The following is a 19,313-nucleotide window of genomic DNA, read 5'->3' as shown; positions in this document are numbered from 1 at the left end:
TCTGCAGACCTCACTTGTCTCTCATACAGGTTACAGACGGTTGTCTGCCTGTCTGGCACTGACAATGACAGCCACGCCGATATGAGGAACTTTGCAAACGACACACCTGTTTGTCAAATTCGCAGTTTCCTATGCACGAGTTTGCGAAACACGATAAAAAAAGTTTATCAAATTTAACCTCACTTTGTAAGCAGCTGTCACGCTACGCGTATTGTCTCATGAAGTCCTTTAACAGTAACGGGAATGGTTAAAAGATAGCATTTCTTGCACTGATGGTACTGATGGCACTAAATCAATCAATTCAAACATTTTTAATTAGTTGACAAGGAACGGCCATACCACAGTCATAACGATAGAAGGAGCTCAGATTTGACTCATTGACTGATATGTGCGTGCAGTATACATTTCAGTTAATGAATGAAGTTAAGATTTACAAACAAACAAGGAAACGAAGCCGGCCGGAGTGGCCGAGCGGTTCTAGACGCTACAGTCTGGAACCGCGCGACCGCTACGGTCGTAGGTTCGAACCCTGCCTCGGGCATGAATGTGTGTGATGTCCTTAGGTTAGTTAGGTTTAAGTAGTTCTCAGTTCTAGGGGACTGATGACCTCAGAAGTTGTGCTCAAAGCCATTTGAACCATTTTTGAAGGAAACGAATACTAAGAACTAAAATAGGGGGAAAAAGCACTACTATTCGGTATCAGTTTTAGCGTGTGTTTAAGCGTCAACTGAAATAAAAGTGATGTTAAGGAAGCCACTATAGGATAGAGGCGAGTGGGGGAGAGATGTACTGACCGCGATGATTGACAGTTGAACATAATGGCGTCTGTTACCTGGTCTGACGCCGTAGCATCTCGTCATGCTATTCAGGCGGCGATCGACAGTTTCCTTCGGATCGCATGAATCTCCAGATCATTTAGGACTCGAAAATAGTAAACCTTACACTCGATTTTCTAAGGTTATCGCTGCTCTTTTCACAGTTTCAGGATGAGGCAAGGCACTCGCCTAGATGGGTCCCTACGGTAACAAGCGTCCGTCTTGCAAACGATCTTTCTGGAAATTCTACAGATCAGTTAGATTACCACTACTTGGCCGGACCTAACCGCGTACTATCTCCCAGAAAGGTGCCTTCCGCTGATGCAGTGCTCCTTCACATCAAGTAGGCTCTGGAATGGTCACCGCCATCTTGGGCACGATCAATAACTACACTTTGAAAGTTGGCGTATTAAAATTAATCCAGCCCAAAATTTCTCCTGTACAGAGGGAATGATATTCAGTAACTTCTCCCTCACTGCCGGCCGACGTGGTCGTGCGGTTCTAGGCGCTGCAGACTGGAACCGCGAGACCGCTTCGGTCGCAGGTTCGAATCCTGCCTCGGGCATGGATGTGTGTGATGTCCTTAGGTTAGTTAGTTTTAACTAGTTCTAAGTTCTAGGGGACTAATGACCTTAGAAGTTGAGTCCCATAGTGCTCAGAGCCTTCTCCCTCACTCTCGTCTCCGGCACGCAAGGCTTTTTTATTTTAATTAATAAGTTAATTCGCTAAGAAAATAACTGCAGTATTGGTACTACAATACCTATCGCCTGTTCTAGTCTTCAGCACACAAGAATCTTCTTAAATATTCCTGTTATCCTACTTTAAACAAATGCTACAACTATGTGTTACTTCCTTTCAATTTACCGTGAGATTCATTAAGAATATCGGAGACACAGCGATACGTGATCATGTAATAGTATTGCACTAATTGGAGATTTTAGATTCAATATTCAAGAGAAGTTAACAGTTCCTGTGTCCCTCTGATACCATGAACTCTTTTAAAATTATTTAATGAAAGGTTATGAACAGAGACACAAGAGCACATTAGGCCACCTTTTGTACCTCCAAACCTAGGAAAGAAAGTGTCATTGTGTGGGTTTCCACAGTAATGGGAATGCATAGGAATAAGCTACAATTATCAGCAACCAAGAGAAGCTACAAAATGTCATGGTGTCAGCGTTGAAGCAGCGGATCATGAAACAGTAGTGAATTAGTGGAAGGAAGCGACAGACCGTTCAGAAATATGAAACAAACCTATACTGAAATACAGCTCTGCCCAATGCCCTCACGTGAATATGGTTTCTGTGAATGCCCTATCGTGAAGAACGCACGTTGTACATTAGTTTCGATACACTTACAGCCACACTTCACAAAATATTACTTTATACATTCTCAGTTTTTAAGTTATTAAATTGTCTATACCTCCGATACTTGTCTCATTTCAACAATACTGAAATTCTTTTTTTTTTTTTAATCCTTCTATGATAATGACAAAAGAAACTCGAGTTGTAGATATTTATTTGTTAGGACATAACACAAACACCAGAACAGAAAATATAAATTCACTTTTTAGCAGCAAAACCAGCATAATTGCCTTGAGGATTATAGAACCATTACACAGGGTCATTTTAATTATTGCAGAAAAATGCCCAGATAAACTCTAACTAATTTCTTTGCAAATTAGCTCTACGTCGTTACAGCTACATCGACAGATCAATTTCTGGACATTTTAAAAATAATTCAAGGTCGAACGTACCTTTTACATTCTAGAAAACAATATTGTATGAAGGCATTATAACAAGCAATTGGGCGTTATGCGATCGGCATAGATGTTCGTGGGTGCTGTAGTTACTTCTATCACGCTAGAGAGAGGGACGAGACTAAATATTAGTAAATAATTAGAAATAAAATGTGTCGCTGAAAAATCATACAAACGAGGAGTTATGAACTCCCTTGTAATTGAAATCAGGTCACTATAAAATCGATGCGAATACTTCTGAGACCCATGGCGGGAAGAAAAGAATTAACAATGAGTAACACGAGGTATTTACCGAAGATAAGTCTGGCAAGGTCCTTGACTGCATAATAGATTTAAGTTGCTCCGCATAAAATGTGAACCTAGAGTAGTATATTTTGCTGAGTAAGCCTGTATCAGCTTATGTTTTATTTTGCGGCATTGCTTACTCTCTGAGAATGACTATGAGCGACATTTATGAAATAAAGGTAGTCGATTATTGCGCGTAATTATAGCGCTCGTGCGAGACGAAGGCCGCGTCCTTCGATTCTTGGCCACTACGTATTATACAAGAATCTATTAGCTTCAGGTCCCTGTTCTCCAAAAGGAACAATGCAGCAGTTGGGATGTCTAGGAAGGAGACACAGCCGTCAAGCCATAGATGTAGTTCTTAAAAAAAAAGTATAGGGAAGTGGGCCCTTACATTTATTCATAAACAGTTTCAAACCAAAAATGATTTCCTTTAATACGTTATTAGCTCCCCTAATGTGCGTTATATTTCAGACTCAAGTCCTTATAGCTGATAAACTGCGCTAGGGTAGTTATTAACACTTGAAGAGTGGGGAACCAATTTAGCCGAGAATCGTTTACGGTCGTATCCAGTTTTTTATCCCAGTTTTCATCACAGACCTTCCGTGTTCCTAACACGTTAACTACTATGGATAGTTCATTACACGGATTTCCACACCTTAAGAATATTACTTCGGTCTGTTCATTACTTGAATAGCCCTTTGTAGAAAAGTAAGAGATATGATGCACTATCGCAAAAATGTATGTGGACAGTTTTATTTTCCAGTTGGTAGCAGAAGCTCGTTTCTCAGAAGTATACACGAATGATCTTCGTGAAGCATTTTGTTGTAAAAGTAAAGGACTTTCCTTGTGACGTGTGACCGTAATAAAGGCTTTGTGGCTAACAACTTTTTAGTGTTGTCCTGAAAACACAAAATACAAAAGATTTAATTTCTGCTGATAGACGTCACATACAGTCGTTTTTAATTGGAAAATTTCAGACAAATCTTAGATAAGAAAAAGCATTGGTGTTTACCTTGTCGTCGACGACGAGGTTGTTATAACCATGGCACGAGCTTCCGTTTTTAGAAAGAAATCTATCATGTCCGTTCCAAGCAGACCATCTCAACATTTGAATTAAACGATTTACGGAAACCATGGAAAAATTACACCAGAATGGTCAGGAGGATCTGAACCGGCGTCCTCCCTACTTATTGTGTGTTATTCCACTGGGTCATATCTTTAGGTAAATTAATCTGACGTCAGCAAGGTAATTTTCAAGGAAATTGTTTTGATATTACAAGGACAACGTGAACAAACACTCCTCGCCAGCCATGCTGGTTACAGTAAAGTGCTTCCAATAATAAATAAAGAGCCGGCGGCAGTGGCCGAACGGTTCTAGGCGCTTCAGTCTGGAACCGCTCGACCGTACGGTCGCAGGTTCGAACCCTGCCTCGGGCATGGATATGTGTGATGTCCTTAGGTTAGTTAGGTTTAAGTAGTTCTACGTTCTAGGGGATTGATGACCTCAGATGTTAAGTCCCATAGTGCTCAGAGCCATTTGAACCATTTTGAATAAATAAAGACGTCTGTAGAAGCTACATCTTCTTTCTAGCCGTCCACCGTGTCTCCACGCGGTAGGTGTGCTAATTCGAATTTGGCCCTGTTAGTTGTAGTGGGTGGCAGGATGCTCTTCCTGATAGCACTACTCTCCACCCCTCCCCCCTCAACACCCCCACCACCAACCGTTTGGGGCGCAATTCGTATACCCCGCCTGTCTGCATGTAGTGTTCTCATGTTCAAGTGTGAGAAAGTTTCTTAAATGCTCACGTAGCCTTTATCTGAAGGAGAACGTGGGTACGTGTCCAATATTTATGGGAAAGTGGGGTATAATGTCCCTGTAAGGGAAACAAATTTTTCATCATACCATGGTTACTGATACAAGCTTGCCGCTTGCCCATTTTAATCTGTGTCTATAAGGTGCCACATAAAATATTTTGATGTGCAATAGAAAGTAATTTATAGAAACCATACGCATATTTCCGAACGCTTACGTATTTTCCATTTTTCCCTAGCTAGGAGTGTACTGTGCCAGCGCCATCGCAACAGCATCCCATGTTTGTTGTTATTATATCCGGAGAAATTTTCTAGGCGTATTGATGCTATAGTACCTGAAACAAAGCCAAGAGGCCATAGCAGACCGTGTACAATCAGAATTTTGTACTCAGCAAAATAAAGAGTTTTTAAATAATATAAATTAATGGTCGAAGTAGAGAGGATTTAAATGTAGAAGAAGAGAAATTTGTTAACATCGAGTATAGATTTAAACGTCAGGAAGTCGTTTCTGAAAATATTTGTGTGGAGTGTAGCCATGTATGGAAGTGAAACATGGACGATATATAGATTAGACAAGAAGAGAATATAAGCTTTCGAAATGTGTTGCTACAGAATAATGCTGAAGATTAGGTGGGTAGACCACATAAGTAATGAGGAGATACTGATAGAATAGGGGAGAAGAGAAATTTGTGGTACAGCTTCACTAGAAGAAGGGATCAGTTGGTAGGGCATGTTCTGAAGCATCAAGGGATCACCAATTTAGTATTTGAGGGCAGCGTGAAGGGTAAAAACCATAGAGGGAGACCAAGAGATGAATACAGTAAGCAGATTCAGAAGGATGTAGGTTTCAATAAGTACTGGGAATGAAGAAGCTTGCATGGAGAGCTGCTTCAAACCAGTCTCTGGAATGAAGACCACAACAACAAATTAAATAATTCAAAATCGTAGCAAAGGGATAGAATGTAAGATGATAACATTGTATATAAAAGGGCTTAGAGATCAGTTTGAGCTATATTACTACACTTTGGCCACTTTTTCCAATGAGTACTGTGCCACTTTTAGCAATCAGACACCATGTTCACTTTAGTAGTTCACTGAGAAAAGGATCAAACTGAAGGAAACAACAAGGTACTACATTTGTAGGCCAAAATACGTTGTATAAACAATGACGTGATAAAAAAGTATTACTTTATGTATAGGTGATGTAACAAGAATATTACAAATGACATGTCGTACAACAGACAAATGAAAACCAGAAAAGTTTTTAGTAAAAAAATAACGGAGCAAGCTTCCTTTGTCAAACTCACTGGCAAAAGTTATGATGTATACTAGAACTATTATGACCACTTCTTGGCAGGGCAAAAATATGCAATGGCCACTTTTCCCGCCCTGGCCACTTTATCTCACGTTTCCCCATCAAATCAGATGTGGTAAACCGCCTAAAAACAACATCCAGGATGGCCTGCTGGTCGATCCAGAGAAAGCGCATTTTTTCCGTGTCCCAGAAGCAGCTGCTTTAACGCATCGCGGAGCGCCTCGTTTATAAAAACGTTGTGAAGTGTTAAATTTTAGAACATCTTTTTCAGATCTCTTGCCGCGTGGTCTGAGCCGTCCTATCACAGTCTGCGAATGATATTTAATGGTCCCTAGTAGTTTCATCCTCTACACCAGAGAAAAATATTACGTTCGCACTTCGCACCAAAAGGATCAGATCACGTTCAGTGGGACTGCAACTCCATGATGTCCTTAGAGTAGGGTCGAATCCTCTGGAGAGTGTCAGAAGGGTCGAACATTGGCAATAATGTCTTACGGTTGCTTACTGCACAGCAAACTGTCGTTTTCGGCCTCTAAATGTATGGGAATCAACATTTTCTTAGGCCACCATAAGAAAATTGCACGATTCCAAAGCTGTGTGTCGCTGTTCTGACCTCCATAGCAGAGGCATCAAAAGAAGAGGTGAAATGTGGGTAAGTGGAGGTGTGCTAGCCTGTCAGTCGTGTGGCAAGCCCATGATGGCGTTGGGCAGAGCTGTGACGGCATTCGGTGTCAATGTACTATCATTAACCCACCTTGCACCTGAAATGAACTTCAGAACTGCCGCCTTTCTCTTTCGCAAGTTTCTACGCATTGTTATTTGAAGTGCCGACTAGCGCAACGTCGCAGGGCGCCACGCTTTTGCACTATTACAGACGTAGGTTGTAGGCTCCTTTGACCCAAATTTAAAACTTGTTCTTCGCAATGGGAGACAATTACACCTATTTTGTAAGTAATGTGTAACCAACAGTGATAATATATTTTGGAGAAATACAGCACAATCTTTTTGTAGTAATGCAGTTTATACTATCATGCATTCAACGACTTTTCATCACGTGGTCATCATCAGTGAGAATTTTAAAGTTTTTATATTTCTTTATTCCTTGACTTACTGTTTGTTGCTTTCGGTTTTAGTAGTTTTATGGTTCACAGCATCGCATATTAGAAGCAACACTGACTGATTACCCTCCTCTGACAACACCCTGGTAGTAGTAACATTGTTAGCTTTACCACACTTCCGTAACGTGTAAGGCTCTAGTTACAGTGCGTTCCAGCTGCAGAATCCCGCATGTAATTATTGACAAAAAGTGCTGAGGATGTGTTAGTAATCTCCCCCCCCCCCCCCCGCAAAAACGAGTGATTGTAGGAATATGAAACTTCGTGGAAATATTTGAAAGGAAATGTGGAAGAGAAATAATGAATAAACCCTCTCTTTTTCCACTCCTCATCTCCCCGTCCCACAACCTCCCAACTCTGCACCTAGTGGTAGTCTTGTCATGCATGCTGCGATGGACAGCTCTCTTCTCTGCCCCCACCCAAGAACTGCTGATCCTTCACTCTCCCCACCCCCTTCATGTTGGTGCTTTCGTTCAACGTGACAGTTGCATTCCAGTCCGAGCTACCGGGGATGGTGGTCATGTGTGAGTAAGTGTGTGTATATGTGTGTGTGTTTTTCGTTTTCTGAAGAAAACTTTGGCCGGAAGCTAAATGTGCAACAGTCTTTCCGTTGTGCCTGACTACGACTCAATCTGTCATCTTTACAGTAGTCTATCATTTCTCATAAATTGTTAATCTTAAACCAGGAATTCTGAAAAATCAGCGGTTGCCAAGCACATCCTGTTAAATAAACACAAAAATACATTTGAAAATACGAGAATTCTGGTTCACACATTGACGTATTGGGATTCCGAGATTAGCAAAGTCTTATAACTAAGTCAATGTGATGTCACCCTCAGTAGTGACACCAAGTATACACTTAACATTGCATGGAAGTGTCCAATTGATAAAGAAAGAACAGAGAGAAAGACTGGTTACAGTTTAGCAACTGATATAAGTGCAGGCACTGCAAGCGACCCAGGGCAGCAATTGCGAACATAATCTCTGGACACATAGGTCGTTCAGCATGTGCTGTAGTGTAGTCCAGCCAATCAGATTCCGTTCTCTGGGTATGAAATTGGGAGCATCGACAGTTGCAGGACACTCAGTTTAAGCCATTGTTGACGACGACGGAGGCAATAATCGAAAACTTGGAAATTTATCCGAACGGGGAAAGGTAAGTGAGCAATTTTTGTCCAAGCACTACGTCGAGAAAGACTTTGTAGCAATGTAAGGTTTGCTATTGCCGTCAGTCAAAATTTCTTTGTGGCAGTTTTACTTGTGAGAAAATACTGAACGTAATCCTTCATTGGATATCAGTCGATAATGTGGTACAATGATTGCAGAATGAGATTTTCACTCCGAAGCGGAGTGTGCCCTGATATGAAACTTCCTGGTAGATTAAAACTGTGTGTCGGACCGAGACTCTAACTCTGGAACTTTGCTTTTCGCGAGCAAGTGCTCTACCATCTGAGATACCCAAGTACGACCACGCCCCGTCCTCACAGCTTTACTTCTGCCAGTATCTCGTCTCCTACCTTCCAAACTTTACAAAAGCTCTCCTGCGAACCGTGCAGAACTAGCACTCCAGAAAGAAAGGGTATTGCGGAGACATGGCTTACCCACAGCCTGGAGGATGTTTCCAGAATGTGGTACAATGTTGGACGACTTTCATATTTGTTCGTCTGCATCTACTACTTGCCGGAATTGACGCTACAAGTGTAAGAATTGTCGGCTACTGGTGATGGGAATGATTGACTGACTCCCGCCTCCTGGGTGTTGCAGGGCTTCAGCCTGCCGAGCGTGTACCAGCTGTACACGCGCTGGGCGGCGCCCGAGGAGCGGACTGCGCTGATGGGGGTGGCCTACACCGGCTTCCCTCTGGCCAACGTCGTCATCTTCCCGCTGTCCGGCGTCCTCTGCCAGGCCACCGCGCTCGGCGGGTGGCCCTCCATCTTCTACGTCACAGGTCAGCCTCCCCGCTCTCCACTCTCTTCACACACTGATGGAAATGGGAAGTACTACCCCCCCCCCCCCCCCCCAAATACCTTGAAAGAGCATTACCAGACTGATTAGTATCTCTTTTCCAGTGAGGTATGCTGATTAGAATTTGATCCTCATGCAAGCTTATATGCAGTATATAAAAATGTCCTTCCTACTGATGTAGGAATAGCTCGTGCTATTCGTCCACGAGACTCAGAGGGCCATAGACACGGGTTCCCAAGTAGATGCCGTGTTTCTTGACTTCCGCAAGACGTTCGATAAAGTTCCCCACAGTCGTTTAATGAACAAAGTAAGAGCATATGGACTATCAGACCAATTGTGTGATTGGATTGAAGAGTTCCTAGATAACAGAACGCAGCATCTCATTCTCAATGGAGAGAAGTCTTCCGAAGTAAGAGTGATTTCAGGTGTGCCGCAGGGGAGTGTCGTAGGACCGTTGCTATTCACAATATACATAAATGACCTAGTGGATGACATCGGAAGTTCACTGAGGCTTTTTGCGGATGGTGCTTTGGTATATCGGAGGTTGTAACAATGGAAAATTATACTGAAATGCAGGAGGATCTGCAGCGAATTGACGCATGGTGCAGGGAATGGCAATTGAATCGCAATATAGACAAGTGTAATGTGCTGTGAATATATAGAAAGAAAGATCCCTTATCATTTAGCTACAATATAGCAGGTCAGCAACTGGAAGCAATTCCATAAGTTATCTGGGAGTACGCATTAGGAGTGATTTAAAATGGAATGATCATATAACGTTGATCGACGGTAAAGCAGATGCCACACTGAGATTCATTGGAAGAGTCATAAGGAAATGCAATCCGGAAACAAAGGAAGTAGGTTACAGTACGCTTGTTCGCCCACTGCTTGAATACTGCTCAGCAGAGTGGGATCCGTACCAGGTAGGGTTGATAGAAGAGATAGAGAAGATCCAACAGAGAGCAGCGCGCTTCGTTACAGGATCACTTAGTAATCGCGATCGCGTTACGGAGATGATAGATAAACTCCAGTGGAAGCCTCTGCAGGAGAGACGCTCAGTAGCTCGGTACGGGCTTTTGTTGAAGCTTCGAGAACATACCTTCCCCGAGGAGTCAAGCAGTATATTGCTCCCTCCTACGTATATATCGCGAACAGACCATGAGAATAAAATCAGAGAGTTTAGAGCCCACACAGAGGCATACCGACAATCCTTCTTTCCACGAACAATGCGGGACTGGAATAGAAGGGAGAACCGATAGGGGAACTCAAGGTACCCTCCGCCATATACCGTCAGGTGGCTTGCGGAGTATGGATGTAGATGTAGATGTAGAAAGGTTGGAGTCCACAGGTAGTTGGAGAAACACAGCATGCTTAGAGGACTTGCACATGCAGCGTATCGCTATCTTTTGGGCTTTGAGAGGAGTCGAATCATTGGCGTAAGGGATACGGGACAGACTGCACTCTGTAGTGCAGTGATCGCAGACTGAATCGACAGGAGGTGTGACAAGAAGTGTTGGTACGAGGCCTTAGAAGTTTACAACTGGTAGATCGTAGAATTGTTCCACTGTCTCTGAAGAATGGACGACAAAAGGTGAAATAAGAGTAGAGATTACAAGCAGTGTGTCGCCATGAACCATTGGTAACAGGTTACTTGATATCTCGAGTTGCCATACGTCGTTCACCGCTCACGCTGTATGACTAGTTGCGTAGTATGCAGTCAGAGATAACTTAAATGTCAGATGGTGGAGCGGCTCTAGAGATACATGCCCCTCCAACTCCTGGAACCAAAGTATGCTGAGCCATTAGTTATCACCAAAGAGCTGATTTGGTAACTGTTGAAGGGAGGCTGAATGTTCTCCACCATGTGGTAAGAATTTTAATATTACTGTTGTCATACCCTTCCTGGCTAATATACCAAGTGCAATTTATCAGTAGGATAATGCAAGTGTGCACACTGCTGTTCACACTACAAAAGGCTTGATGAATGTGCAGGTCAGAGAGTGGCCTGCCTGGGCACCTCATTTTTCAGCCACAGAACATACAGTATCTGATCAAAAGCATCTGAACACCCCTATTTAATATGGAACTGACCACTGAATGTCACGAGAGTCCGGCTCGCCAATGTAAAGTGAGACCATGAGTACTGTCGATCTTTTTATTCATGGCGGGTTTATTTGTTAAACAACATTTCGAAGTTTTTTACATTGACTATTTTTCACTAATATTGAATTTATTATATCTTGCACGATTGGCCAAGTTAGGCCTTCCAGTCCATTTTCAATATCTAGTGCACTTGAAGGTGGTCTGTAAAGCCGGAAACAGCCTGTAAGGCCAAACTTGACCAATCGTGCAAGACATACTGAACAGGTGTGAGAAACAGTCGACATGGAAGACTTCTAAATGTCTTTGAGCGGTACTGTGTTGTCGGTAGAGAAGCACAAACATCAGAGTGGGTAGGTCAGAAGAGCCCAATGACTTCGAACGTGGAGCAGTCATTGGCTCTCACATGAGTAACAAATCCATCAGGGATACTTCAACCCCTCTAAAGCTCCCTGTCTACTGTTGGTGATGTGATTGTGAAGTGGAGGCCCAAGGAATAACCACAACTAAGCCAAGACCAGGCAGGCTTCATGTACTGATGCACAGCTAGCGCGGAACATTGTGGAGGGTGGAATCACTCGTGCGTTCTGAAGTGCTATCAGCAGTCCAGTTATTACAATGACTGTGGGCCTAAGGAGTTAAAAAGAATGGGGTACGATGGTCGAGCAGTTCCTGGTAAGCCACACATTTCAGTAGTCAGTACTAAGCGACGCTTCAGGAGGTGTACAAAGAGCCGCCACTGGACAGTGTAGAACTGAAATGAGTGTTCTGGAGGAATGAATCACGCTATACCTTGTGCCAATCAGATGGATCGGTTTGTCATTTGACCAATGCCTGGAGGGCGTTACCTGCTACCATGTGTAGCGGCAACAGTGAAGTACGAAGGATTTGGTGCTATGATATGGACGTGCTTCTCGTGGTTAGTGGGTGGACTTCTTACTTCGTGTAAACAAACGCTATATCTGGCAAGAAATGAACATAGTGTACAGCAGTGTGAAGAATCTAAAGACTACGATTGTTCATAACAGCATGATATGGAATCTGTCATAAAGCAACGTCCGTCAGGAAATGGTTTTTGAACAATTGCATTCTTGAAATGGATTGCCCTGCCCAGAGTCTCTACCAGAACCCATTGAGCACCTTCGGGATGAGTCGATTTCATTCAAGGCCTCTCCGTCCAACTACACTACTGGCCATTAAAATTGCTACACCACGAAGATGAAGTGCTACAGACGCGAAATTTAACCGACAGTAAGAAGATGCTGTGATATGCAAATGATTAGCTTTTAAGAGCATTCACACAAGGTTGGCGCCGGTGGCGACACCTATAACGTTCTGACATGAGGAAAGTTTCCAACCGATTTCTTATACACAAACAGCAGTTGACCGGCGTTGTCTGGTGCAACGTTGTTGTGATGCCTCGAGTAAGGAGGAGAAATGCGTACCATCACGTTTACGACTTTAATAAAGGTCGGATTGTAGCTTATCGCGATTGCGGTTTATCGTATCGCGACACTGCTGCTCGCGTTGGTCGAGATTCAATGACTGTTAGCAGAATATGGAATCGGTGGGTTCAGGAGGGTAATACGGAACGCCGTGCTGGATCACAACAGCCTCGTATCACTAGCAGTCGAGATGAAAGGCATCTTAGCCGCATGCCTGTAACGGATCGTGCAGCCACGTCTCGATCCCTGAGTCAACATATGGGGACGTTTGCAAGACAACAATCATCTGCACGAACAGTTCCACGACGTTTTCAGTAGCATGAACTATCAGCTCGAAGACCATGGTTGCGGTTACACTTGACGCTGCATCACACAGCAGTGCCTGCGATGGTGTACTCAACGACGAACCTGGGTGCACGAATGGCAAAACGTCATTTTTCGGATGAACCCAGGTTGTGTTTACATCATCATGATGGTCGCATCCGCGTTTGGCGACATCGCGGTGAACGCACATTGGAAGCGTGTATTCGCTATCGCCATACTGGCGTATCACTCGGAGTGATGGTATGGGGTGCCATTGGTTACACGTCTAGGTCACCTCTTGTTGGCACTGACGGCACTTTGAACAGTGGACGTTACATTTCAGATGATGTTGCAGCTCCTGTACGGGCCTTTCTGGATACAGAAAATGTTCAACTGCTGCCCTGGCCAGCACATTCTCCAGATCTATCACCAATTGAAAACGTCTGGTCAATGGTGGCCGAGCAAGTGGCTCGTCACAATAGGCCAGTCACTACTCTTGATGAGCTGTGGTATCGTGTTGAAGCTGCATGGGCAGCTGTACCTGTACACGCCATCCAAGCTCTGTTTGACTCAATGCCAGGGCGTATCAAGGCCGTTATTACAGCCAGAGTTGGTTGTTCTGGGCACTGATTTCTCAGGATCTATGCACCCAAATTGCGTGAGAATGTAATGACGTGTCAGTTCTAGTATAATATATTTGTCCAATGAATACCCGTTTATCATCTGCATTTCTTCTTGTTGTAGCAATTTTAATGGCCAGTAGTGCACCTCTTCCGGTGTCAGCTTCAGAGACAGATTGGGGGTGACAGTCCTCTTCAGATATTGATATACCACATTAAAAGTATTAAATTTATATGAAGGCGAACGGTGGAGTGAAATCCTATTAATGCCCTCCAAAGTTTGTCCGAATATTTTTGGGCGGATAGTGGAACTGGGAAGCGGTAGGAAGATGTATGTTTCCATACCACCTCCAGCCATCAAGCTTCACGTACTAATACGGCATGTTTTTAAGGCATTGCAAGAAATTTCTAAAGATGACATTCAGGGGCTGTTTGCTTCCATGCTACAACGGACACAAAAGTGCATCGTACCTGTGGGGATCACATCTCATTCTGATGTTCATAATGAAGTCAGTTCCTTATAGAATGAAAGCATAATTATTGAATACCCATTATATTATGAACGTTTCCATAAAGACTGGTGAAATTCGGACAGGTACTTCACATTGTAATACATTCCATTTCCGTCAGTGTAGTCATCCGCTTCATGTACTTAGAAGGTCAAAATTTCTCGACTTGGTTCATAGCATTGAGATCTGTAGTGTTGTTTTTGGTACTTTGTTACACTGGGTGAATCAGGAGGTACATGCTTTGAGGGGTGATAGTATTAGTGCTTGTGAACAAAAACCGTCGAATGAACATATGTCCCCTTCTTAATAGTTTCCGAGGAAGCTAAAGAAAAGAATTCAGGTGATAGTAAATGAAACAATGTGATCTAATGTTTTGTTGAATTGTGTACATTAGCTCACAACCGTAGTTCAAAAACTCCTCTTTCAACTACAATTCATTTTGCAGCTCTTGAAGACAGCTGGTGTGTTTCACTGTCTCAGCTCATTGGTACTGTCCTTTACTTGAGCACATGTGTGCAAAACACAAACGAGAAGTTCCTCCTTTTGTATCCACTCCTGGCCGAGCGGTTCTAGGCGCTTCAGTCCCGAACCGCGCTCCTGCTGCGGTCACTGGTTCAAATCCTGTCTCGGGCATGGATGTGTGTGATGTGCTTAGGTTAGTTAGGTTTAAGTAGTTCTAAGTTCTAGGGGACTGATGACCTCAGATGTTAAGTCCCATAGTGCTCAGAGCCATTTGAACCATTTTGTATCCGCTCCGGGCTTGTAGATTTCTCTCTTGAGTCAACCCCACTAACAGTAATTTAACTGAGTAAGATCGGGTGATTGTGGTGGCATGCAAATGACTCTACGGTGACTAATCTAGCGCCCGGGATACGTTTCAGTGACATGCTGTGCTACTGGCAGCACGGAATGCGCAGGAGCTCCGTCGTTTGGAAAGTACATACACCGTTGTGTCGCCATAGGAGTATCCTCCTAGTATTCTGGTAACACATTTTGGAGGAAGTCAGGGTACAGTATCTGAAACAACTACACCGATGAGTTGCTTATAAATAATATTGCGCAAGTGAATTGCGCACTGAAATGATCAGTAAAGACTACACTACGTAGCCTAATGTCGTCTTCACTGTATTCAGATGTGAGTGCTGGTGAAGAAGGACATGTGACTGACGGCCGTGATTTTCAAACAGCTATATGTCTCTGATACTGTTAAGAAAAAGGTATACGCATATCTGAAGTTTTGTTTAGAATCACCAATACTACCATCCCTCAGAGCATGTTCCTTTACTCTTGGTGCACTCTGTGTACATCCACGAGTAACTGAAACAGATATATCTACGTATAGTCCAATAAAGAGTCTCTCACTGACGTTTCTTCGAGTCCAAAGGTTGGGTCGCGTTTTCTGGGTGTAGTAGGTTGAGTGGTGTGGAAGTGGTGACTAGATGGCCTTCATCGCCGTCCACCACAACTGACATATTGTGTCAAACACAGACTTATTTTAATCGAGTTTCAGCAGAGAATAGCGCCTCCTTTCTTCCCGACGATGGCGGCGGGTCGTGTTCAGAGTGTCAATCAGTTTACCAGTCAATGCGATCCCGCCATTTGTGGGAGAGATGCCATAACATGAGCATGTAACGTGAGCAGCAGAGATAACAAAAATTATTATTTAAACCCAAATGAATACCCTGACAATACTCAGAATTAACAATAAACAAGCCAGAGGTAAACAGCATTCTACCGTAACTCCTCATCACTGCTAATATCACGAATGAAATATAAGTGTATCTGAAACCGCGAAGTATTTGAGTGGAACTCCTTTCGTTCTCTATGCGACGTTTCTGTATTAAAATCAATCGACTAAAACAAGTTGTTGTACAGCAATCTCCTCGCGTCTTGTGCAAACTTGTCTCGCCCCTTTCAGGTTTACACCGTCTCTTACCTAAATATTACGGTTGTCTGTGCAGTAACTACACTACTATCATGGACTGTTAAATGTTGGACTGTAACCCGAACGACATAACCTGTAAGGAAGCGGCGACGGAGACACTGCGCATAAAGCACTGTGCACATTGCAAGAAGTTCGTATTATAATACGGTAAACTAACCTCGGGTACGGTACAGTAGGCGAAAGGCTTCCCCGTAATGACGCGTATAGTACTTCCAATGTGTGCAGTATCTCACTGTGGCGTTTACCATCAGTGGTGTTTTTGCTGTACTGTTGCAGGTGCCTTTGGGTTCGTATGCTCTGTGGTGTGCTGGTTCCTGGTATACGAAAATGCGAACGAGCATCCGCGCATCTCTGCAGAGGAGAGGGAGTACCTCAACGCAGTCGCCGTAAAGGAGACTGGAAAGGTGAGTGCAGCAGACTGGCAGAGTGAGCGTCATGTTCATACAGACTAACATAGGAGCTTGCTAGTATTTCCAGATATCTCATTATGAGAAACGCTTGTGGAAATACAAAGACTGAAAGAATTTCTTTTTAATAGATGCAATACTGTAACGATATCAGTAATGATATTCTTAGGAAGAAGACATTAATGTGTTTTTAGGATAAGTCCCTCATTTTATTATGCAACCACTCACAGTTGCTACGTTATTTTAGCTGTTGTGTAGTTATGATCTGTGTTTTTTTAAGCATAAAATGATTTGAAGCATATGGCTGTTGATTTTCTGTGTGAAAGAGCGAGTGCGAGTCAGAGAGAATGTAGCAGGGTTTTTGTTTTAGCTTTTGATGTATAATTTTAAAAAGTATTAAAATAAAAAAATACAAATTCATCTCCAATGAGGTTAGGGAGAGCACTGATCTCCTCGCTGTTGAGTGCTCTACACCTACCGCCGCCACCACCACCACTCTTCTTCTTACTACTATAGTTATTATTATTATTTTCCTTTCTCAGACGTTATGTCTGGTTAAAAATGGAAAGTGACGCGGACCTTGATCAAGTGTCACTTCCTTTTAACTGTACGGCATATGTTACATTGCATTTAGGAACTTTCGGGAAATTGAACATGTATCAATAATTACAGATTTCTGTAGTTGTATATATACATTTGGATGTAGCTGTATTGCGTCGATGTACTGGTGGATATTGCGTGGTATGACTCCTGTAGTTGATAGTACAATTGGTATAATGTCAACTTTATCCTGATGCCACATGTCCTTAACTTCTTCAGCCAGTTGGATGTATTTTTCAATTTTTCCTCCAGTTTTCTTCTGTATATTTGCTGTATTGGGTATGGATATTTCGATTAATTGTGTTAATTTCTTCTTTTTATTGGTGAGTATGATGTCAGGGTTGTTATGTGGTGTTGTTTTATCTGTTATAATGGTTCTGTTCCAGTATAATTTGTATTCATCATTCTCCAGTACATTTTATGGTGCATAGTTTTATGTGGGAACGTGTTGTTGTATTAGTTTATGTTGTATGGCAAGTTGTTGATATATTATTTTTGCTACATTGTCAGGTCTTCTGGGGTGTTCTGTATTTGTTAGTATTGTACATCTGCTTGTGATGTGATCTACTGTTTCTTTTTTTTGTGCAAAATCTGCATTTGTCTGTTGTGGTATTGGGATCTTTAATAATATGCTTGCTGTAATACCTGGTGTTTATTGTTTGATCCTGTATTGCAATCATGAATCCTTCCGTCTCACTGTATATATTGCCTTTTCTTAGCCATATGTTGTATGCGTCTTGATCGATGTGTGGCTGTGTTAGATGATATGGGTGCTTGTCATGTAGTGTTTTCTTTTTCCAATTTACTTTCTTTGTATCTGTTGATGTTATGTGATCTAAAGGGTTGTAGAAGTGGTTATGAAATTGCAGTGGTGTAGCCGATGTATTTATACGAGTGATTGCTTGGTGTATTTTCATAGTTTCTGCTTGTTCTATAAAGAATTTTCTTAAATTGTCTACCTGTCCATAATGTAGGTTTTTTTATGTAGATGAATCCCCTTCCTCATTTCTGCTTAATGTGAATCTTTCTACTGCTGAATGTATGTGATGTATTCTATATTTGTGGCATTGTGATCGTGTAAGTGTATTGAGTGCTTCTAGGTCTGTGTTACTCCATTTCACTACTCCAAATGAGTAGGTCAATATTGGTATAGCATAAGTATTTATAGCTTTTGTTTTCTTTCTTGCTGTCAATTCTGTTTTCAGTATTTTTGTTAGTCTTTGTCTATATTTTTCTTTTAGTTCTTCTTTAATATTTGTATTATTTTTCCTATTTTTTGTCTGTATCCTAGATATTTATAGGCATCTGTTTTTTTCCATTGCTTCTATGAAGTCGCTATGGTTATCCAATGTGTAATCTTCTTGTTTAGTGTGTTTTCCCTTGACTATGCTATTTTTCTTACATTTGTCTGTTCCAAAAGCCATATTTATATCATTGCTGAATACTGCTGTTATCTTTAGTAATTGGTTGAGTTGTTGATTTATTGCTGCCAGTAGTTTTAGATCATCGATGTATAGCAAATGTGTGATTTTGTGGTGGTATGTTCCAGTAATATTATTATTATTATTAGTATTAGTATTATTTAGGATCCATTTTAGAAATCGAGGAAAAATCAAAGTCAGAAATCGACAAAAGAATTAGCAGCGGACGAAAGGTCATTGGGATGCTTAACTCATTCTCATGGAGCATGAATGTAATGAGCAGAACAAAAAAAACTCAATGTACAAATCTATATTAGAGAGTATGTTTCGGTATGGAACGGAGACCTGGACAATTAACCTGAAGCACATTAAAAAATTACAAGCTCTAGAGATGGACTTCCGGAGAAGATTGACAAGACTCTCCAGGAAAGAGAAGGTAAGGAACACCGAAATAATAAGGAGAATGGAAATAAAAGAAGTAATATATGACGTAATAGATAGGAAAAAATTACAGTGGTACGGGCATAAGACGAATGGAAGAAGCCAGAATATCAAAACTGATACTGGAGTGGGTATTGGAGGGGAGTAGAAGAAGAGTACGACCTATAGCCACCTGGCTCCAAAATGTACAGCACACTATAGGGGAAGACAGATAAGAACGAAACACCTGGAGGAATATTTTGAAAATATAGTTTAAGAACGTTTATTATTTGTATAGTAATTTCTGAGAAAATTATTATGTTGGAGATGAGTCTCTGTAATGAGGAAAAGCTCAAGATAATAATAATAAATTATTATTATTATCATTATTAATAACAATAAAAATTATTATTATTACTATAACACTTGGTTCAAGAATCATGAAAGAAGGTTGTATACATGGAAGAACCCTGG

General features: G+C 42.0%; 1 protein-coding gene across 2 annotated transcripts in view; it reads left to right on the top strand.

Annotated features, from left to right (window-relative positions):
• The window catches only part of LOC126268018 (uncharacterized transporter slc-17.2-like), a 294,182-nt gene that overhangs the window by 228,588 nt on the left and 46,281 nt on the right, over positions 1–19,313 (top strand). For both annotated transcript variants that reach the window (XM_049973429.1, XM_049973430.1), the window contains 2 exons: positions 8,869–9,052; positions 16,268–16,395. In XM_049973429.1, the coding sequence (XP_049829386.1) occupies positions 8,869–9,052; positions 16,268–16,395 (312 nt within the window). The remainder of the gene's footprint in view (positions 1–8,868; positions 9,053–16,267; positions 16,396–19,313) is intronic.

Source organism: Schistocerca gregaria, chromosome 4 (assembly GCF_023897955.1).
Source record: "Schistocerca gregaria isolate iqSchGreg1 chromosome 4, iqSchGreg1.2, whole genome shotgun sequence".
Classification (NCBI taxonomy): Eukaryota; Metazoa; Arthropoda; class Insecta; order Orthoptera; family Acrididae; genus Schistocerca; species Schistocerca gregaria.
The sequence above is the reverse complement of the archived record's forward strand: the minus strand, read 5'-3'. Positions and strand labels throughout refer to the sequence as shown.